Source organism: Marmota monax, unplaced genomic scaffold (assembly GCF_021218885.2).
Source record: "Marmota monax isolate L192 unplaced genomic scaffold, Marmota_monax_Labrador192_F-V1.1 WCK01_AAM20220418_F8-fsc00012, whole genome shotgun sequence".
Lineage (NCBI taxonomy): Eukaryota > Metazoa > Chordata > Mammalia > Rodentia > Sciuridae > Marmota > Marmota monax.
The window spans coordinates 30,663,698-30,684,603 of record NW_026695227.1 but is presented as its reverse complement, the minus strand read 5'-3'; the positions used below and the strand labels follow the sequence as shown (position 1 = coordinate 30,684,603).

General features: G+C 50.0%; 2 protein-coding genes across 28 annotated transcripts in view; one reads left to right on the top strand and one right to left on the bottom strand.

Annotated features, from left to right (window-relative positions):
- The window catches only part of Fmnl3 (formin like 3), a 54,846-nt gene extending 35,931 nt beyond the window's left edge, over window positions 1-18,915 (top strand). For 2 of the 6 annotated variants that reach the window (XM_046435515.2, XM_046435520.2), the window contains 23 exons: window positions 2,441-2,524; window positions 5,664-5,816; window positions 7,022-7,130; window positions 7,305-7,381; window positions 7,888-7,981; window positions 9,040-9,114; window positions 9,218-9,328; window positions 9,610-9,759; window positions 10,143-10,244; window positions 11,702-11,981; window positions 12,409-12,477; window positions 12,567-12,691; window positions 12,885-13,087; window positions 14,201-14,435; window positions 14,596-14,664; window positions 14,761-14,841; window positions 14,930-15,059; window positions 15,690-15,850; window positions 16,154-16,255; window positions 16,600-16,692; window positions 16,942-17,065; window positions 17,195-17,311; window positions 17,981-18,915. In XM_046435515.2, coding sequence (XP_046291471.1) covers window positions 2,441-2,524; window positions 5,664-5,816; window positions 7,022-7,130; window positions 7,305-7,381; window positions 7,888-7,981; window positions 9,040-9,114; window positions 9,218-9,328; window positions 9,610-9,759; window positions 10,143-10,244; window positions 11,702-11,981; window positions 12,409-12,477; window positions 12,567-12,691; window positions 12,885-13,087; window positions 14,201-14,435; window positions 14,596-14,664; window positions 14,761-14,841; window positions 14,930-15,059; window positions 15,690-15,850; window positions 16,154-16,255; window positions 16,600-16,692; window positions 16,942-17,065; window positions 17,195-17,286 — 2,719 coding nt within the window. In that variant the 3' untranslated portion in view covers window positions 17,287-17,311; window positions 17,981-18,915. The remainder of the gene's footprint in view (window positions 1-2,440; window positions 2,525-5,663; window positions 5,817-7,021; window positions 7,131-7,304; window positions 7,382-7,887; window positions 7,982-9,039; window positions 9,115-9,217; window positions 9,329-9,609; window positions 9,760-10,142; window positions 10,245-11,701; window positions 11,982-12,408; window positions 12,478-12,566; window positions 12,692-12,884; window positions 13,088-14,200; window positions 14,436-14,595; window positions 14,665-14,760; window positions 14,842-14,929; window positions 15,060-15,689; window positions 15,851-16,153; window positions 16,256-16,599; window positions 16,693-16,941; window positions 17,066-17,194; window positions 17,312-17,980) is intronic. The other 4 variants (XM_046435519.2, XM_046435521.2, XM_046435516.2 and 1 more) reach the window with 4 other exon arrangements.
- Prpf40b (pre-mRNA processing factor 40 homolog B) overlaps window positions 9,820-20,906 on the bottom strand; it is an 85,006-nt gene continuing 73,919 nt past the window's right edge. For 9 of the 22 annotated variants that reach the window (XM_046435500.2, XM_046435501.2, XM_046435503.2 and 6 more), the window contains 3 exons: window positions 20,360-20,837; window positions 20,006-20,067; window positions 19,139-19,896 (listed from right to left, as the gene is read on the bottom strand). In XM_046435500.2, coding sequence (XP_046291456.1) covers window positions 19,633-19,896; window positions 20,006-20,067; window positions 20,360-20,837 — 804 coding nt within the window. In that variant the 3' untranslated portion in view covers window positions 19,139-19,632. Of the gene's footprint in view, window positions 12,894-18,711; window positions 18,810-19,138; window positions 19,897-20,005; window positions 20,068-20,359; window positions 20,838-20,906 lie in introns of those variants that run through there. The other 13 variants (XM_046435505.2, XM_046435509.2, XM_046435512.2 and 10 more) reach the window with 8 other exon arrangements.

Sequence of the window (20,906 nt, the reverse complement as noted above, 5' to 3'; positions counted from 1 at the left end):
TCTTTGCAGCCTCTGAGTCAGGTAACCAGAACTGCTGAACAGGCAGAGGGCTAATTCAGGAAGGTACAGAGAAAGAGGGAAATGCCTCAGTTTTATGAAACTGTCACCAGCAAGGGTATATGCAGCAAAAAGGAGAAAATGTGTGTGTGCATGCAAAGAGGATAGTTAGGGACACCTTATATAGAACTGGAAGCAGGGGTTCCCTCCTGATAGAGGGGTCTTGCGTGAATGGTGAGTGAGAAGTTGAGCTTAGGGTAGGATGGGATAGCTGGGCATGTGCCAGCCCCAGGTCCCTGAACTTCCCGAGAATGGGGTGTAAAGAGCCAAATGACATCATCAGCCTTTCCTCTCCTGTCATAGCAGCAGCCTGCTTGTCCACCATGAGGCCAAGCCTGCCTGGGGCTCTTCAGCAGGAGGGGACACCTGTTTGTAGCCAGCTGCAGCAGTACTCAAAAGGAAGCGGCACAGGAGAGAACAGGAAAGGGATGGTTCCTGGCCTTGGAAACTGTGCTGTGGGGGCCAAAATATGGCTTCCATACCTCATCTGTGAGTCTGACATGCAAAGCCAAGCCACTGCAAAAGGTGTGGCCAAGCCTTCACCTATGGTGAATTCCATCACAAAAGGAGCACTAGCTGGGCTCTTTAGTTAACCTGTATATGAGGGTGAGAGTGACATGGGCAATGTACTACCAGCCACCTACATTACTTGAATAGGCCTTCTCTCCCTTGTGGGCTCTGTTGTTTTCCTTAAATCCTGTTGAACAGTCAGGGCAAAGATAGGGGTCTACTCCTTTTGGAAGAAGGCCAGAGAACAATGTATGACAGTCTCCTCTGCCTTCCTCCTTTACCTGGTGCCTGCTCTCTGGCATCTGGCCAAGGACTAGGGCCAGAACAGCCTGGTTCCTAGGCCCTAGGCCACTTGGCAGTTGGCATACAAGTTAGAGATCTAAACCTGGTTCTTGGTTCCCAGAGAATAGCTTAGTGCTTGCATTTTAGGAGCCCTGAATCTGACCTGAGGCTTCTCTAGGTAGTTATGTAGGAGAGCCAGGATCCTTCTGGCAGGAAGTTTGTCAGGCTGGCTTGTGGGGGCTACAAGGTAAGAGGGGGCCAGGCAAGGTAAGGAGAGGAGAGTTCTGCTTTGGCCTCAGCCTGATCTGGTTGGGGCTTGCAGAAGCATGTATGCAGTCCTGCAGATGGGAACTCAGTCTTTGGAGTTGGGGACAGCTCTGAAGTGGGATTCCAGAGCCCCATCACCTCCTCCTTCCTCTCTGGTTTGTATTGGTTTCTTTGCCTTGCCTAACTGCCCTTTAACCTCTTCTCAAAGTGTCAAGATCCCGAAAATAGCAGTGTAGACTCAGACAGGAAATGAGAAGGGGGTGGGGAGCTGGAGAGCAGACAGACAGGAAATGGGAGGCCTGTAGGCCCCCAGAGAGGAAGCTAACTTCAGTCAGCTCCGGTGTCAGTCAGCTTCAGCCAGAGACTGCTGCCAAATCTCAGCCAGCACTGGTGTACTAGCCCCGGCCTCTCTCCAGACCTTGGGGTGTGGCAGGCCAAGCTGGTGTTCCAGCTGTGGGGAAAAAACAGACCTGCAGGGGGCAGGGAAGTTGGGTGCAACTGGTTTATATAGATCCCCCAGACATTCCAAGAGAATAGAGCACTCAGGAGAGCAAGGTTTCATCTGAGGGTTTTATGTCTTTGCGGTAGAATGAACCTATCTTATAACAGTCCCATTCAGAATTCACTCTTAACTTTCTTCCTAGAGATATCTCAGCCCCAAAGGAGCAAAGGCAGAAGGGCAAAAATGCCATAGGACATTGTCCTTTAGGTGCCCTGTTGTGTACCTGCTTGCCTCCCTGGCTGAGGGGTCCACCTTTTTAGTCAGGCTCCAAGTAGTCATGGTATTCTGGAGTTCCTCCAGTTCCTGATCATTCCCTCAGGCATTTCTAGTTACACCAGGCTCACTGTCTAAACACACAAACCCCTATCCCTTTGCTCACTGCTTCCCAAAATTGCTATCCTTGAACTCAGAGCCATTTGGCCCAGTAAGACTCTGTTCCAGGGTACTTTCTGGCCCTTCCTGCCTGTGTCTTGACTGAGACATCAGCTAAGCTGGGGACTTGCTGGCTCTGTCGAACACAGCTCTGCACATGGGCTTGTGGTAGCTGCTCTGGATGCCTCCCCAATTCTTCCAACAAATACTGAGCAAGGACAGTGTGCCTAGCCTTGTGTTAAGCCTAAAAGATACAGAGGATTATTGAGCCAGGGTTCCAGGCTGGTAATATAACCATAAATGGGTCTGTCAGGGGTTTTGGTCTTCAGAATTTTCCCAGCCTGGTGCTAGGTTCTGGGAGAACTGAGGAAGGGGCGTTGTTGAGTCAGAGGCCAATCATCCTCTACTCACTTTAGCAGATGCCTTTTACTCTGTTTCCTGTATTTGCAGGTGGGTCCGGGAGTTTCTGAATGATGAAAACAAAGGCCTGGATGTGCTGGTGGATTACCTGTCCTTTGCCCAGTGTTCTGTCATGTAAGTACCACTCCAAGGCTAAGGGTGGGGACCCATTGGGGAAGACACAGTCCTGTTCTATTGAGAAGAAGAAGGGTGAGATTCCAACAGAAAAGATGGAAATGGGACTCCCAGGACAGGAGGAAGTGGACAGGCAAACCAAGGGCATGTCTTGGGAACAGGGAAGATTGGCCTATTGGCTGGAGTAAAGATGTTTTGGGGACTGGAGTGATATGGAAAGGGAACTTGGAATCAACCCAAAGGATCCAAATGCCAGGTTGTAGGCAATCCAGGAAATGTCCTGGCTTGTGGAAGAGATGCTCTGGGGGGATCCATCCATCTCTGCAGAATTAAGTCTTCATAAAGCCACTCTAGGCCCAGTTGTGAATGGGTTACTTCAGGTCATTATTGAACCCAGGAGCAGTGAGCATTACTTTTGATCTGGACAGATGGATGAAGAATTTGGTAACCTTTTTTAGGCAGCCTGGGGACTTGGATATGGCCACAGGAAACAGTGTGGTATAGTACAAAGAATGAGGGCTTTCAAATCATACGAAGCCAGGTTTGGCCCTCACTTATGTCATGTACTATCTGTGTAACTTCAAGCACTTTTGTCCTCTTCTATGAAAGACATCCATGTTTCAGAGTTGTAAGGATTGTATTTGGAACATATTAGGTCTACATTGTAGTAGCAGCTTTGTTATTAAATGTTATTCACGTCGGTATGCCTTACTATAATTATCTGAATATGGAAAGAGTAGTGATACTGATAATAAATGAGATGGCCAGCACATTCAGAGTTATGCCCTAGACAAGTCAGCCCCAGAGAGAATGATCATCCTGGTTTGCTAATGACTTTCTGCAGTTTACCTAGCACTGAAAGTCCCATGTCATGGGCTATGGTGGCCCCTACCTAGACTTTTACTTTTCTACTGTCTCTGTTCCCCTAGCCATTTTCCTTTGTCCAGCAGGTCTTCAGTCTCATGACCTTAGGGACACAAACTAAGGTTCCTCACCTGGGTTTGGTCTCCATGTCACCAAGAATAGTCCACTCCTCATCTCCATCCCTGCTGAAACCATACCTCATGATCCTCCTATCTCTTTAAATGTGTTTTTTTTTTTTTTTTTTGATATTTTTTTAGTTGTAGATGAACACAATATCTTTATTTATTTATTTTTATGTGGTGCTGAGGATTGAACCTAACGCCTCACACATGCGTGGCAAGTGCTCCACCACTGAGCTACAACCCCAACCCTTTTTTTTTTTTTATACTGGCAATTAAACCCAGAAGCACCACTTAGGAGCCACATCCCAAGGACTCCCACCCACACGTTTTTTTTTTTTGTTGTTGTTGTTGTTTTTTTCTGGAGACATAGTGTCTCACTAAGTTGCTTAGGGCCTCACTCAGTTGCTGAGACTGGCCTTGAATTTGTAATCTTCCCGCCTCAGTCTCCCAAGTCTCTGGGATTATAGGCATGTGCCACTGTGCCTGGCTTCTAAATGTTCTTTTTATAGAAAGAAATGAAAAACATTTGCTAAAGTGAATTTTTAAAATTCAGAACCTTTATAGTAAAAAGATGTAGATAATTTTTCCAAATAAGCCTAGCTTATTTGGAAAGCAAACAAATCCCAGCTGCTTTAAACCAAGAGCACACTGAAAACTTAGTACTGTATTAAGTGTCCATGGAAATACCTTTGATTCTTAAAAAGACTCAGGGAAGTGAGAGAATGTGTTTTGGGAAGGGATGAGGCCAGATAGAATCTGAGTAAGGCATTTACTATAAACCATTAAGCTCTCTGTCAGGGAGGTTCCTCTGAGGTCTACTGAATGGCCCCCCATTAATTACTTCCTGATTCAGGACTCTGATTCTCACTTTACCTCATTTGGGACATTTGGGCATCTATAGATATCATTTTTTCTACAAAACCCCAGCCTCTGTATCTTTTACCTGGGGCTGTGTGTGTTTGTGGAATGGAATGCTCTGTGGGGGAAGAGCCTGTGAGAGATGTTCCTTAATCCTTCATGACCTACAGGGGCAGAGGGCAGTAAGAATGTGCAGGACTGCTTCTCAAAGCATGTACCTGGATGAGCATGTGTGAACGAAGACCCTGTGGGTCATTGAGCTCAGCTGTCCTGTTTGCCCTGGCTACACTCACAAACTGCTGATGTTGGGAGACATGTGATCCCAGAAGTAGGAAGTGACAAACTGTCTCAGCTGCTGTAGAAGCTAGACTGCAGATCCTTAGTCCATAATCTCAACCTGCATATTTCTTCCCCCAGGAAAGCTAAAGCTCAAGAAGCCTCTATATCAGAGAAACCTAGAAGCCTCAAGTAGCCAACCTTAGAAAACCTGGTCATTAAAAACTAATGTAGGCACCAAGTTCAGCCAGAGGTAGTTGTTGTGCTCCATTTGTGTACAATGTGTCAAAATGCATTCCACTATCATGTATAACTAATTAGAACAAAATAAAAAATTTAAAAAAAAACAATATAGTGTGGGAGCTGGGATGTAGCTCAGCAGTGGAGTGCTTGTCTAGCATTTAAGGCCCCGGGTTTCATTACCAGCACCTTGGTATGAAGAGAGGGGAAGCCAGCCAGAGCTAGGTTAGGGTAGTGGTGTTCCTTTTAAGCAGAAAAGACTATGCCATTCTGGGTTTGGTGGGACCTCCTTTCCTGTCCATTCAGAGCTACTCAATGCAGAATAAATTGGGTATTGCCATTGGCCAACTAGCAAGACCACAGTTGGCACATTCCCTACCCTCCTTCTGGAGTGAGATTCTCCATGTGGAGCCACAGCTGCTTTGAGATGTCCCATCTAAGGCTGGGAGTGCAAAAAGATAGCAGCCCCCACAGTCCTTGGGCCATGGGGACACCATTCCTCCTGGAGTTGCCTGGCCAGTGGGGAACAGAGGAACTGGCCTCTCCGCATCCTATCTCCTCAGATCCCTCTTCTGGAGCTGCCTATGCCTATTCTGCCCTGTCCTGTGTTGGTGGCTCTCATGATCAGGACCAGGATTGAGTCTCTGCTTCCCAATTTCGCTTTCTCTTCTTGCTACCCTTGCCTGAAGAGTCGGGGACAGGCTCACTGGGGGGCTTGGCACAGAATTTCTCCTGTATATGTGCCTGTGTGTGCGCATGTATGTCCTTTCATGCTCCAGGTTTGACTTTGAGGGTCTGGAGAGTGGTGATGATGGTGCATTTGACAAACTCCGGTCCTGGAGCAGGTCAATCGAAGACCTGCAGCCGCCCAGCGCCCTGTCGGCTCCCTTCACCAACAGCCTCGCTCGCTCTGCGCGCCAGTCTGTGCTCCGGTATGTGTGTGCTCGCTCTTCCCGCCTGCCTCCCACCCCAGCCCCAGTCCAGGTCTCAGTAACCACGGTGAGTGCTCATGCTCCTTCCTTCACTCTTGCTTCCAGGCTCAGCTCTCTTGCCCTCTGCCTGCCAGTCTGTCTCTGGTCTGTCCTCTCTGTCTCCTTGACTCTGCCCAGCGGTCTGTCCTGGGTAAGTACATGGTCCTTAGCTGTGCCACCCACCTGGGGTTCCAGCTCTCCCCCTCCTTCATTCCTCACTCTCTTGGCTATTCCTCCCCAGCCTCTTGGGCAGGGCCTGGGCTTCAGTGGCTGATCTAGCTCTTGTACTCATGTATTTTCCTCTAGCTCTCATTCTGCCCATCAGCTGCTGGGAGAGGAGACCAGCTCCCATTCACCTCCCTGCCTCTCACCTTCCCTTCTTCTTTCAGGCCTTATCTCTCAAAGTCTGCTACATGTTCCTTTGTCTATGATGTCCTAAGAGCCATTCTGCCTGAAGGCAGACAGATGTACTGGATGACTTCTCAGAACTCCTATCCTAGGAGGCTGTCCTTTGGGCCCTGTAGCCTTTTCCTTGGCCTCTGTCTTGTGGCCATTCTTCTCTCCCTACTCTCCTATTTGAGTTTTTTGTCCCTCAAACACTACTAATCATTCTAATAAATGCAGAAGCAAATTCCATTCCTGCTTCCTCTTTTTTTTTAAACAAAACATTATTGAGGCAGTGGAGGGGTGATGCAGAGGCAGAAATAGCCCCCTGGCCTTCCTAAAGCCTTTGGGGTTCTGTTCTGCCTTTTGGGGTCACAGAAGTGGAATAAGAGCCAAGATGCTCCTGCCCCACTAAATGTGAAGAACTGACAGCAACTGAAATTTGGGGGAGGGAAGGTTCAGATGGATCTCTTTGGACTCAACTCAAGGAGTAGGAAGGCCTACACAACTTCTGAGTATATATTTGAGGGTCTCTGGGATTAGCATGGTATGAACACTGGTTATGGAACTGGGATGTTGGGAAGTTGCTGACAAAGTTCTGTTCTGGGAGGTGAACACACGCTGACAATCTGCCTTCTGCACCTTTCTCGTGACTGATGGTACCAAGTCCTTCTCCTATTTCTGCTGCTAAGGAGCAGCCTGGTGTTTGGGTGATGGTGAGCACTCTTTGACCTTTCATCAGCAGCTTTAAACCCCACCTGACAGCCTGGCCTTTTCCCCAGGTACAGCACTCTACCTGGCCGCAGGGCCTTGAAGAACTCCCGCCTGGTAAGCCAAAAAGATGACGTCCACGTCTGTATCCTTTGTCTCAGAGCCATCATGAATTATCAGGTAAGGGGCAGCATTAGCCATGGGTGCTCTACCTCTTCTGCCTCATCTGGTGAACCAGGAGAGCTAACAGGGCACCAGCTTACGAAAGACAGGTTTGCTAGTGGCCTATGGCCAAGGAGATCTGCTGGGTTCTCCCTTCCCCATCAAGGTCCTCTCCATCTTTTTCTTTTGCAGTATGGCTTCAACTTAGTCATGTCCCATCCCCATGCTGTCAATGAGATTGCACTTAGCCTCAACAACAAGAATCCAAGGTAGGTTCTTGCCTTCCCCACTCTTCTCAGGGCTCTAGAGGTCTGGCCTCTACTTGTCCCTGACCAGTCTGCCTATGTCGGAACCTTGGTTTGGGCCCCTCTCCTCTGTTGGGGAAGTGTCCTGGCTGCACAGCTGTGATCCTGGGAACAAACCTTCCTAACCCATCTTCTTCTTTTTTTTTTTTTTTTTGATACTGGGGATTGAACTTGGGGTATTTAACCACTGAGTCACATTCCCAGTTCTTTTTATTTTTGAGACAGGGTCTCACTAAGTTGCTGAGGCTGGACTTGAACTTGCAATCCTCCTGTTTCAGCTTCCTGAGTTGTTGGGATTACAGGCATACACAACCACACTCAGCTCACCTATCTCCTTCCAAAACCCATCACCTCTTTTGCTGCCAAGTCTGTCTCAGTCCTCCAGAAGGACTCCCCTAGTCATGAGCATAAGCTGTGTGGTGGTCAGGATGGGGAGATAAGAGAATTAATCTTCCTTCTTCACTCCTTAGGACCAAAGCCCTGGTCTTGGAGCTCTTAGCAGCTGTGTGTTTGGTGCGAGGAGGTCACGAAATCATCCTGGCTGCCTTTGACAATTTCAAAGAGGTCAGTCTCCTGCTTGCATGTGTGTGGAGAAGGTGGGGAACCTGGTATTTACTTAAAGCACCATTTCATGGGATTTCTAGTGATTTTAATGTTTGAGTGTTTGGCTAAGCAGCCTGCTCCCCAGATTAGGAACAGCACTAAGGTAAAACCAGAACTTTGATCTCATGCATGAGAGCTAATAGCTCTCATGCCAGGAAACCATCCAACTGACTGGCTAAGCTGCTGTTGGCTATAGTGCAATGGTCCTAACCTGGCCATTATCAGATTCACCTTATTAACAGTACAGCTAGCTCCCTGTGCCCCACTCCAGACCACTGGAGACTGGGCATCTGTAGTTTATGAGAACTGCCAGGCAATTCTGCTGTAGTGAACCAAAGCAGGTATGTTTATTAGGGGAGGAAAGGGATGTCTCTCAGATAGTTGTCCACTGTTAGTGAGGGGGGAGAGCTTCTATGTGGAATGTCCTAAGCCTCTGGGCCTGGTTCTGAAACCCCAATCTGCTTGAACGTAGGATTCCTCGACATTCAGCCATAGCTGTGGTCCCACCCCTTCCTCCTCTCTGGACCTCTTCCCTAGCATCCATTGTTTAAGTCAGGAAATAGCTCTTCCTCCTCGAAGCCCAGGGACTCACAGGAGCCTCTGGACCCCCGCTGGCAGAGGACTTTCCTGCACACTGGCTCCTCCTTTGCATTCCCCTGGGACCTCGGCCTCTTGATTCAGCCATGTCCTGATTCCCTTTCTCCTTCTGTCAGTAACTTGGCAGCATCAGACTTCTGTGTTTCTTGTTGGCATAGCCCCAGAGGCATTTAAAGTCCAGCCTAAGGGCACAGGCTTTACTGGTTTCCCTTAGTGAGTTGGTGAGAGACCAGAGACCCAGGGCCAGATTCCAGGTCCCAGGTTTTCTTCTACAGTATCCAGAATGGCTCATTTCCTAGATTAGCTGTGGTTAAACTTGGTCTGAACCAATGCCTTTGCCATGATGTTTCTGGAAGCCTCAGCTCAGGGGCTTAGTTTCTGCATGGGGCAGATCTTTTCCCTGAGAAAGTTTGCTCATCCAGGTGTGCAAGGAGCTGCACCGCTTTGAGAAGCTGATGGAGTATTTCCGTAATGAGGACAGCAACATTGACTTCATGGTGAGGAACAGCCTGGGGCAGGTGCATGCCAAGCAGGGCCATGTGCTCCTTAGGGAAAGGGACCATGGTGACATTGTATTTTGATATTTTTATTCTTCACTAGGTGGCCTGCATGCAGTTCATCAACATTGTAGTACACTCAGTGGAGGATATGAACTTCCGGGTCCACCTACAGTATGAGTTTACAAAGCTGGGACTGGAGGAGTTCCTTCAGGTGAGCTGGCCAGGTGCTTTGGTATAAAGATCCAGCTTAGAAACATCAGTGTTTCTTTTATAAAAACTTAGTCCTTGATGTCTTTGGAACTTGCCTGTTTTCTGTGGTCTGGGTTTTAGGACATCCTACAGAGGTCTCCCTAACTAGGCAGCTCTATGAGGGCCAGATACTGACACAGCAAGTAGCAGGAAATCCCTGCATTATATGCTGTGAGAGGGTGACAAAGACCCAAGAGTTTTTAGGTGGTTCCCCAACTACTACTCTTTCTGATTTCTCCCCAGAAGTCAAGGCATACGGAGAGTGAGAAGTTGCAGGTGCAGATTCAGGCATACCTCGACAATGTGTTTGATGTAGGGGGTTTGTTGGAAGATGCTGAGACCAAGAATGTAGCCCTGGAGAAGGTGGAAGAACTAGAAGAGCACGTATCTCACGTAGGTGGCCTCCTTTGTCTGCCATAACCTTTGATGAATGTCACAGAGGATGGTGATGACTGAGTTTCAAAATCCTGTATTTACCCACTTGCCTCCAGATTGAGTCTCAGGAAGACTTTAGAATCCACTGAGGCTCTCTAGAATATGCTATGGTGTGAGTCACATGCATTCAGACTGCTGCCATTTTGCCTTGTATGTGTTGCTGTTTCATGTGGGGTCAGACCTTGGGCCCTTGGGAGGTGATGTAAAGAAGTCACCTAACCAAGCTGCATTTGGGGACCTATGGGGTGGGAATGTTGGGCCCAGGTCTTGACTGGGCTTTAGTTCATACTGAGTGCCTAGGCTTTAGGGCCAGCCCCGAACCTGCCATTCCCAACCTGCAGCTCACAGAGAAGCTTCTGGACCTGGAGAATGAGAACATGATGCGGGTGGCAGAGCTAGAGAAGCAGCTGCTACAACGAGAAAAAGAGCTGGAGAGCATCAAGGTACCAAAAAATCTGGGGAAGGAAAGCCATGGCCACCCCTGGGCTCCAGTGCTTTGGGACGTTGCTCTTCTGAGTTATGTCAAGAAAAGATCTTGATTTACCCCTGAGTTACACAGATGGTGGTGTTCTGATGACTTCACTCTATTTTTTAGTTTGGGAGGGAAGCTGAAACCAAAGTGGGCAAGACACAAGACATACTGGAAAGGGTAGAGGCAGACTGTGCACCCGCAGGTACCCCTGGAGTCCCTTCCAGTCTCCTCCCAACCCATCTTGCTGCTTTTTCCTCCACGTGCTTCTCAACCCTGCTTACAGATCAGGATTGGAGTAGCTGATTTTTAAGCCATCCACAAAGTATCCTAAATTATGAAAGCAGAGGCTCCTTATATTTCATTCTCTGCTTTATCCTTCTCCCACTTTTTTGTTAGTTATACAGTCATGCCCCACTGGATGTGGTGGTGCATACCTGTAATAGCTCAGGAGGCTGAGGCAAGAGGATCGCAAGTTCAAAGCTAGCCTCAACAATTTCGAGAGGCCCTAAGTAACTTAGCAAGACCCTGTCTCAAAAAAATAGTAATAAAAAAAGGACTAGAAATGTGCTCAGTGGTTAGATTCAATCCCTGGTATCAAAATAATAAGAATGATGTTGTCATTCTGCCCCAACCTTTTTCTTCCCAAGGAATATGATCATGAGCTGAGCCTCTGTTAAGTACCAAATTAGGAAATATAGAGGGTTCAAAGATGGCTAAGACAAAGCCTGTCCATGAGGCTTCCAACTGAGCAATTACACAGGGCCAAATTATAAATAAAAGCAATAAAGAAGGGCTGAGGTTGTGGCTCAGTGGTAAAGCACTTGCCTGGTGTGTGTAAGGCACTGGGTTCAATCCTCAGCATGCATAAATAAATAAATAAATAAATACATGGAATTTTGTCCATGTACAACTAAAAAAAATTTTTTTTGAAAATTAAAAAAAAAGACAATAAAGAGACCCAAGGGGGCTGGGGGTTGTGATTGAGTGGCAGAGCGTTTAACTAGCATGTGTGAGGTACTGGGTTCGAATCTCAGCACCACATATAATAAATGAATAAAATAAAGGTCTGTCAACATCTCCAAGGGCTATGGAGAAAGCAGCTACATCAGACTGGTAGTAGCTAAGGAGAATTTCACAGTAGCATCCTTTATCCTGGGTCCTGAAGGATAGGTGCTGTGAGAACAGTCCAGAGCAGAGAGAATGACATTTCATGGTGTCAGCAGAGGGAGGCCAGCCCTTCTACTCACCTCCTTTGCTCTGCTGCACTCCAACTTCCCTTACTCTCCCATCTAGAATTCTGCTACTCTAAGCACCTCACGAGACCCTTATTTGACTATCCTTTGGGTAGGAAATCTCTCTTACTCCCAGGAGTAATGACTGCTGTGCCTCTAGCCCATCCTTCCCTCAATAACACTCTCTGCCCAATAGGAGACATATGAGAACACAAGCCACCAGGTGCATACCCTGCGGAGGCTCATTAAGGAGAAGGAAGAGGCCTTCCAGCGCCGATGCCACCTGGAGCCAAGCGCTCGTGGCTTGGAGCCCATGGGTGTTGAGGCCCTGACCAGAGCAGGCCCTCCAGAGCTGAGCGAGGGCATACCACCCTCAGACCTGGACCTGCTAGCTCCAGCCCCACCTGCCGAGGAGGCCCTTCCTCTGCCCCCACCACCGGCTCCTCCCTTGCCCCCGCCTCCTCCCCCTTTACCAGGTAAGTAACCAGGATCTCTAGGCCCAGCGGGGCAGCCACATTGTGGGGCCAAAACCCTAGTCAGCAGTGTCTTCTTTAGCAGCCAGGAAATGGCATCATTTGAAGGATGGAAGGCTATCAAGTCAAAGTTAGAGAAAGGGCTGATGGGGAGCTACCATCTAAGGAAGCCTGGGTTACTGGTACAGGGGTGGGCCTGTTTCAAGAATCATCAAAATGCTGCTTCAAAGCAGCCAAGGAGAGGCTGGAGAAACTGAGGCAGAGACTAGATTGAACCGCCTCTGACAGGACTCCTGGTAGTGACTTGAGCTGAACTCACATCGCCTCCTCTCCTAAGAGTCTGTAAGGACAGGTCAGGGGGGCAGAGGAGAGGGCAGCCCAGGAAGTCTCATGACCCCCTGGGTCACTGTGCCATTTCTTTTTCCCCTAGGCAAGTGTCCCCCAGCCCCACCTCTCCCTGGAGCTGCTCCCTCTGTGGTATTGACAGTGGGCCTGTCAGGTGAGTGCCTCTAGGACCTTGGACAGGGCTGGTAGAATCAGGGGAATGTGTCCTTGGCTCCATCCTCAATGATACTCCTTTCAAACTAGCCATTCGCATTAAGAAACCTATCAAGACCAAGTTCCGGTTGCCGGTCTTCAACTGGACAGCACTGAAACCCAATCAGATCAGTGGCACTGTCTTCAGTGAACTGGATGATGAGAAGATCTTGGAGGTGACAGGGTCTGGGGCCCAGAAGGGTGGGGCTGAAGACCAGGTTGCCAGACCTCCTGGACTTCCGTCTTCAGGCAGAGTGGGACCAGGGTCAGCTTCATGAGCCAGAGCTAGGCTCGTGCTGAGTGTACTGCCAGCAGATCGTTGCGTAGTATGAGGCTGCAGTATTTTCCCTTCTCATCTACTCTTGCCAGGACCTGGATCTGGACAAGTTTGAAGAATTGTTTAAGACGAAAGCTCAGGGCCCTGCCCTTGACCTCATCTGCTCCAAGAATAAGACAGCACAAAAAGCTGCCAGCAAGGTGACCCTGTTGGAAGCCAACCGTGCCAAGAACCTGGCCATCACCCTGCGCAAGGCTGGCCGCTCAGCTGAGGAGATTTGCAGGGCTATTCACACGTGAGGCTCCCACTGACCTGGCTCTGGTCCCCAACCAGTTGGCAACCCAGCTCTCCACCCAGGAACCTGGTTTTTCCTAAATTCCAGGGTTCCTGACAGAGTTCCTCCACCCTCTATCATCCACTGTCCTGGCCAGAACTTATTGCATCCATGCTATGTGCCAGAAGCCATGTGAGGTGCTGGAGATGAACCTAGACCTTCACTCAGGGAGCTCCTAGTCTAGTGGGAACAGTGCAGTAATACCAAGTGACACCACCTAGAGGGCAGAAAGAGTAACATGACTGAACTTTGTGATTGGGGGTGGGGGGGTTTCCCAGAAGAGGTGATACCTCAACTGACATCTAAAGGAAGTGCACACATTAGTCCAGTTCAGGGCCCAGAGGGAGGAGCTTGGTACCCTGGGTACTAAAAATGGAATCTGGCTTTAATGTAGGGAGGAGAATATAGGAGGGACAGGGTAGAAAATTGGACAGAAGTCCTGCAGGCCTGCTCAGGTGTTTGGACTTTATCATAGGTACAGAGGGAGGAAATTGATGGACTTACATTTATTGATTGATTGGCAGTACTGGAGTTAAATTCAAGGCCTCAGCGCATGCTAGATAAATGCTCTACCACTGAGTTACATCCTGAGTCCGGACCTCCACTCCCTTTTAAAATCTTATTTTGAGTGAGGATTTTCACTAAGACCAGGCTGGTCTTGAACTTGTGATCTTCTACATGTGTGCACCATTGTGCCAGTTTGAAGGGCTCTTAAACAGGAGTATGGAAGCTGGGCACACTGGCACACACCTGTAATCCTAGCAATTTGGCAGAGTGAGGCAGGAGGATTGCAAGTTCAAAGCCAACCTCAGCAAATAAGACTCTCAGCAACTTAGCAAGACCCTAGTCTTAAAATTAATTAAAAAATGACTGAGGATGCAGCTCAGTGGTAAAGTACCCCCTGGGTTCACTCCCCTGTAGCAAATAAAAAACAGGAACATGGAATGTTCCCAAGATTTTTGGTGCCACTGTGATGGTGCTCTGCCTCTAGCTTCGTCTCATGCAGTCCTCACCCCCATTCCTCCTGGAGGAAAGACATATACAAATGATCCTGTGATCCTCCCTTCTACACAGATATGACCTACAGACACTACCTGTGGATTTTGTGGAGTGCCTGATGCGCTTCCTGCCCACGGAGGCTGAGGTGAAGCTACTGCGGCAATACGAGCGTGAGCGGCAGCCTCTAGAGGAGCTGGCAGCTGAGGACCGCTTCATGTTGCTCTTCAGCAAGGTGGAGCGGCTGACCCAGCGAATGGCTGGCATGGCCTTTCTGGGCAACTTCCAGGACAACCTGCAGATGCTCACACCGGTATAGCCCTCATCCAAATAGTTATCCTCTGCTGCTTCTGCTCCATCTCTTTCTGTTGAGCACTTCCCCTGCCCTGCTCCTCCTCCTAGCTCTTCCCTGACTTTAACTCCACACCATTACCCAAGCCTGGAATGACTCAAGTATTCATCTCATTTTCCAGCAACTCAATGCCATAATTGCAGCCTCTGCCTCCGTCAAGTCTTCACAGAAGCTGAAGCAGATGCTGGAGGTGGGAAGAGGGGTGAATGGGGTGTTGGCCCTGGGGGCTATAGAGAGGGAGCCTTAGGGCATGACCTGACCTGCTTCCCACACATCTGCTGAACAGATCATACTTGCATTGGGAAACTACATGAATAGCAGCAAGCGAGGAGCTGTGTATGGCTTCAAGCTCCAGAGCCTAGATCTGGTAAGAAAGTGGTGGGTAGCATGGGCAGGGTATAGTGGTGGTGGAGCCTGTTTTTAGCTGTCTGGCACTGCCTCTCCCTCCCTTCCAGCTACTGGACACTAAGTCCACTGACCGGAAGATGACTCTGCTGCATTTCATCGCCTTGACAGTGAAGGAGAAATACCCAGACCTAACTAACTTTTGGCATGAGCTGCACTTTGTGGAGAAGGCTGCAGCAGGTGAGGCGAGTTTGGCAGGGTAGGCCAGTCCTTATGTTCAGCCTAGGACTATCCCAGGAAGCTATGAGGAAAGAGAACTCTTGGTCCATTTATTTCTAGTTTTTTTTGTTAACTTTCTGACCACTTCAAAGCTTTCCGCTAGAGCCATGAGCGCAGGCCATCCCAGAGTGGGCCTTCCTCTCTAGGCATCAGGCCTGGCCTAGCCTTCCCAGTTAGGTGCAGTAGGAGCAGGAACAGGAAGGGGAGTTGACTCTTTCCTCCCAACTTCCTTAAGTTGGTTCAGAGACTTACTGACATTTCTCTGTGGTGCATGCAGTATTAGAAAAACCATGAAGCCCTCCAGAGACATAAAGTAGCTGTTATTTGTGCCAGTTCATGGAAGCTGGGCAAGAAGTCAGCTCCACTTTGGAGACCAGCAACAACTGTAGCTTGCCTCCCTTTGCTACCTTGTTCTCTGGAGTTGCTCTACCCGAGAGCCCAGCTCTCTGGTGTGCACTTCCTTCTTCATGTCCACACCTGGGTGAGAACCTTAGTGAGCTGTGCCAAGGGAGAGGGTGTTTGCTGTAGCTGGCTGGGCAATGCATATCCCAGGCCATAGGTCGCCCTCAGCAAGGCCTCTGACTACTACAGTGTCCCTGGAGAATGTGCTGCTAGATGTGAAGGAGCTGGGCCGGGGCATGGAGCTGATTCGGCGAGAATGCAGCATTCATGACAATAGTGTCCTTCGGAGCTTCCTCAGCACCAATGAAGGCAAACTGGATAAGCTCCAGCGTGACGCCAAGACAGCAGAGGTGAGCAAGAGATGGAGTGGGCAGGAGCAACCCAGGCTGTCTAGGTAAGCCTAGCTGGTTCTTTTACATAACACCAACAGCAGGCCTTCTATGTCAGAGAGAGAGGGCTTTGGGGGTGGCAGACAGCCATCTCTGGAGACATGGGCACTTGGGGCCCTCAAGGACCCCCAATTCTCTCTAGTTTACCTTGGCTTGAGTGGTTGATTTTCCTTCCTTTGACCCTGTGCTCTGCTTTCTGTGGGCCACCTGTTCCTGGGCTTCTTCCTGCCAGGCTGACCCCCTTCTGCCAATCCCTTTCCCTAGGAGGCCTACAATGCAGTTGTGCGCTACTTTGGAGAGAGTCCCAAGACCACACCTCCTTCTGTATTTTTTCCAGTATTTGTCCGATTCATTCGTTCTTACAAGGTAAGCTGAAGAGGGGTTTTTAAAGAGAGGTTTGACAGTGAGTAACCCCTCTTTTAAAAAGGGTTGAGGGAGAGAGAGCTCGGGCTTCAAGTCTTGGCTTTTTCCAACTCCTCCTCTGGGTCCTGGGAAGGGAGCAATGAAAGCTGGCGAGAGGCCTCATAGCTGAACTGGTGTGGCAGGGTGGGGGCCCAGGTTCTTCCTGTCATTGTTTGGAGCAGGAAGTGCCCCTCCAGAGGGTGGCCACCTGGGGTTCACTGGTCCCACTGCCACCTACTCTCCACTCTCAGTGTCAGCTCCTCCCCTCCTAGCCCGTAAGCCTCACTGTCCACCTTGGTTCTCTGTAGGAAGCAGAACAAGAGAATGAAGCCCGCAAGAAGCAGGAGGAGGTAATGCGGGAGAAACAGCTGGCTCAGGAAGCCAAGAAGCTGGATGCCAAGGTGCGTGGGACCAAGAACTGGGGCAAAGAACTGGGGACTGAGAGGGAAGTAGAGCTAGAGAGAAGATGGGAAACTGCAACAGATACACCTGAGGCTACAAGGATTGAGGCTAGAATCCAGAGGGATAAGGAGCTGGACTCTGGGAGGGGGATTCCCAGTAGCACATAAGCCAGGAGCATCTTGGGACAGGAGCCAGCCCCTTGTCAGGTTACTGATGACTTCCTTCCCCTTTCAAATGCTTGGCCATAGACCCCATCCCAGCGGAACAAATGGCAACAGCAGGAGCTAATTGCAGAGTTGAGGCGACGCCAGGCTAAGGAGCACCGACCAGTTTATGAGGGAAAAGATGGTACCATTGAGGACATCATCACAGGTGGGGTCCTTCTGTCCTCCTTTGGGGCCTGGTGTTGGATCCAGATCCCAGAGCCCAACCTATCCAGATCCACCCCCGCCCCACTGCCCACCAATGAGGCCTGACCACTGTGTCTCTCTCCTGGGCCAGTGTTGAAGAGTGTCCCTTTCACGGCTCGTACTGCCAAGCGGGGCTCACGCTTCTTCTGTGACGCAGCCCACCATGATGAGTCAAACTGTTAACCCCCAAGGCTGAGGCCCCTGACAGGTATTGGGCACCACAGCTGCCCCTTCTGCATGCCCACCTCCCTGGACTGCTGGAGCCCATAGGCACTCCCTTGCATGCTCTGGAAACATTTCCTAGCTGCCTCTTAGTATGGGAACACATACTTCTTGCATGCCCCACGATGCCAGAAGCATGGCTTATCCTCTGCATTTGCCCACACAGAAGTAGACTCCCTCTCACTAATGCTGTCCTGGCTTCTAAGAATTAAGACCCAAGGGCCAGGTGTGGGAGCTGTGCCAGAGTAGGCAGGACCATAGGCTTATGGTTTTGATTGCTGACGCTGAGGTTACATTTCTGGGTCCAGGGCATCTTGGTCCATCTCTTCTCTACAGTTCCCTCATCACAAGAGCTCTGGTAGTAGATGCTGCCCAGGGGCAGTTAGATGGCCCCTCATGTCTGCTTCCTGACATTCGAAGGGTCTCTTCCCAGTTTCTGGCTCTGCTTAAGTCTACTTTGTTTCTGCCTAGTGGCCTCTAGTCTCCCCACCTGATTTTTTTCAAAGGTCAGAGTCCCAGCATTTTCCCTAGCTGGCCTTAAAGCCTCGCTTCAAATTCCATGGTCCACTTCACGGATGGTTCCTCCCTATCCTGCTGTGGGTGCTCCTGAAGATGCTGTCCTGCCTGTTGATAAGCTCCTTTGTCTTCCCTATAGGCCTCCACCGCCAACCCATTGTTGTTCGCCACCAAGCGCGGAGTGCTGCACCACCCAGTGGCCCCCCTCGGGCTCCAGGCCCCCACTGAGACCCTCTTGGAGGCAGAAGCACTTCAGTCCTGCAAAGTTCCGCCAGTGGACCTGAAGCCAAGGGTCTGGCAGAAGGTTATGCTGCTCTCAGCTGTGCCACCCCCAGCACTCGGGCTGGATCTTACCTATGCCATTGTGGGCACTAGGCCTATTACAGGCCTGGCACTTCTCTAGTGCCTCCAGTACTGTACTTTTGCCCCTGTGGTCTTCAATTTCATTCCTTGAAGGGTCATCAAGGGGTTAGCTCAAAGCTAGGAAAACCCATTTCCAGCTTTACCCTATACAGGGGGCACCTAGGCCGCTCTCCCCTGCTAGAGCCCAGTGAGAAGAGAGGAGAAAAGCTAGTCTCCCTGCTTTTTTCCCCTTTCTTTTCACAGTTCCATGGTCAGCACTAGTCTAGCAGTATACAGGCATCCTGGAACCCTGCCAATCTCAGATCATCTCTTATGAGGAGCAAGGCCCTTTTGTGCTTGGACCCACCCAGCTGCACCCTCATGATAAGTGTAGAGGAGTGATGCCAGGCCTACTGTCCTTCTCCTTGGCCCATTCAAGTCATATGCTGTTCTTGCTGCAGTGGCCTGAAGAGCAGGTTTGTCTACACCAAGACCTCTAGAGAAAGGGCATGCCAACAACCTCCTCACCTCCTTTTCTCAGCTAGGTGGTTTTTTGGTGGGGGGTAGGAAGCATGGTGGTCTCTGCAGACTATCTGCTCAGTTCCCTGCCAGTTTCTTCTCAGTCCCTGGAAGAGAATCAGGGGCCACCTCTTTTTGTACATGTACCATTTCCCTTCTCTCTTGTACATAAACCCTAGTCCTTCCTTCTCTTAACAAAAGCTTGAAGCACCAGGCTGTCTCCTCTTTCTGAGCTTGGGGGAGCCAGGATGGCTGCTGAATTAAAAAGTCTGGGGAAAGGAGCACAGAAGCCTGCCGGAAGGAGGCTGGGTGGTTTCTGACCACACAAAGGGAAGCAGGCCTGTGTGAGACACTAGTGCCCTCTGCTGGACATGTGTACACCAATCCAGTTCCCAGCCTGCCCAAGTAGCACATGGAGAGGACAAAAGTCACCAGCCATGTTATAAATATTGTTATTTAAAAAACAAAAACAAAACACACATACATCAGGTCCCTGGAGAAAGCAGTGGTGAAGCCCCTGGGCAGGCACTGATGCTAGAGGGTAAGAACTCAGCCCTATGCCACCCAGGCTGTGTCCACCAGCCTGTCTCTTCCCTGGAGACCCCATTACTCATACTTGATCTACTGGTATCACCCGCCCCCCCTTCAATATGGCCTGGGGCTGTGGGCAAGGACTGCACTAGTTGTCCGGGAAGTGGGGAACCCTTGAACACCAAGAGCAACCTTGACAGGTGCCAACAGTGGTGTACTGAGGGTGGAGTTACTTTAGGAAAAGTGGACACCGACCAGACGAAGGAGTCTGAGGCATATGGTAAGGGTGGCCAAGAAGCCACCACCTCAAGCAGGCCCGAGGCAGAGAGCAGCTTATCAGGTCACTGGTGGTCATCCAGCTGCTGTAGGAGTGTCCGCCGCCGCCTCTCTAGCTCCCCCTCACTCAGCTCGCTTTCTGACGTGTCCCAGCCTGTCTGTTGGAGCAGAGGCATGGCTCACCCAAGCCCCCTGGACAGAGTGCTGCCTGGCTGGGGCTGGGCCCCTGCCTCTGCCTCTCACCTTCTCCTTCTTGACTCCAAAGCCTGGGGAGCGATTAGGGAGCTCTGCCTGCCGAAGGTCCCTATCCTTGTCTTGTTCTTGTTCTTTCTCTTCACTCTCCTTGCCAGCTTTCTCCTCGGGGTCTGTCTCACTCTCAGGGCTGTTCTGTAAAAGTCCAGAGCCCAACTCCTCAGCTTCTGTGGACAGCTGGGAGGTAGGTGGAACAGATCCCACAAAATAGCAAGGTCTTAAGCAGAGTTCCTTCTCTACTCACCGACTTGTGTCTTCTCTTTTTAGTTTTCTTTTTTGGTTTCTTGGCTTTCCGAAGGCCATGATCTGGAGATAAAAAATTCCTACTAACTCCCATAGGGAAAAAGGAGAGCTCAGTCTCTTCTCTGCCACAGCCCTCTATGTTCATTCTTTGTAGACCTGGGCCTTGTGGTTTGAGAAAGGTTGAATCTAGTTTTCCTTCCTTCTCCTGGTTTCCTGTCTAGGCAGGAACAGGAAGTTCTTCCCATCCTCACAGATCAGCCCTCCTAATCCACTCCACCCTCAAGGGTGCTAGAGCTTGCTGAGTTCCTCCTCTTAATCATCATCCACAGTTTTCCATCTTCCAGCATCTGCTTACCTGATCCAAGAAGAAGGTGGGAGGATGGGGAGCCCCGTCCTCCAAGGGCAACACCCCCACTTTCAACTGAATCAAGTGAGGATGAGGGATCAGAGGCAGACTCTGAGAGGTTTCGCCTCCTCCGCTTGGGGGGCCGGAGGGATGGTGGGGGCAGCTCCTCCTCTTCCGACTCGGAGCCCTGGGCACATAAACAGATATCGGTTAATGCAGAGGTTCTCTGGCCTCTAGAGCTCTTGTCTGTGAATTGGGGATAGAGAAGAGGATCCAGAATTCCAAAAAGAATCCTCAAATTTCCTTCCAATGGAGGTGACATAGGGAAAAACAAGAAGTGTCGAGTACCCCAAAATAATCCAGCCTCACCCCCACATCCCTCTACCTGCCAACTCACAGAGGGTGAGTGGGAACGCTTGTGATGGTGTTTCTTGCCCTTCCTGCCATGCTTTCGGCCTTTGGTGTGGAGGTGCTGGCATTCAGTCTGCTAGAAGCAGAGGAAGAAAGGTGAGGACTATGCCTCCCTGTCTTAGGTTAGGGCCTTTTGCCTATCCCA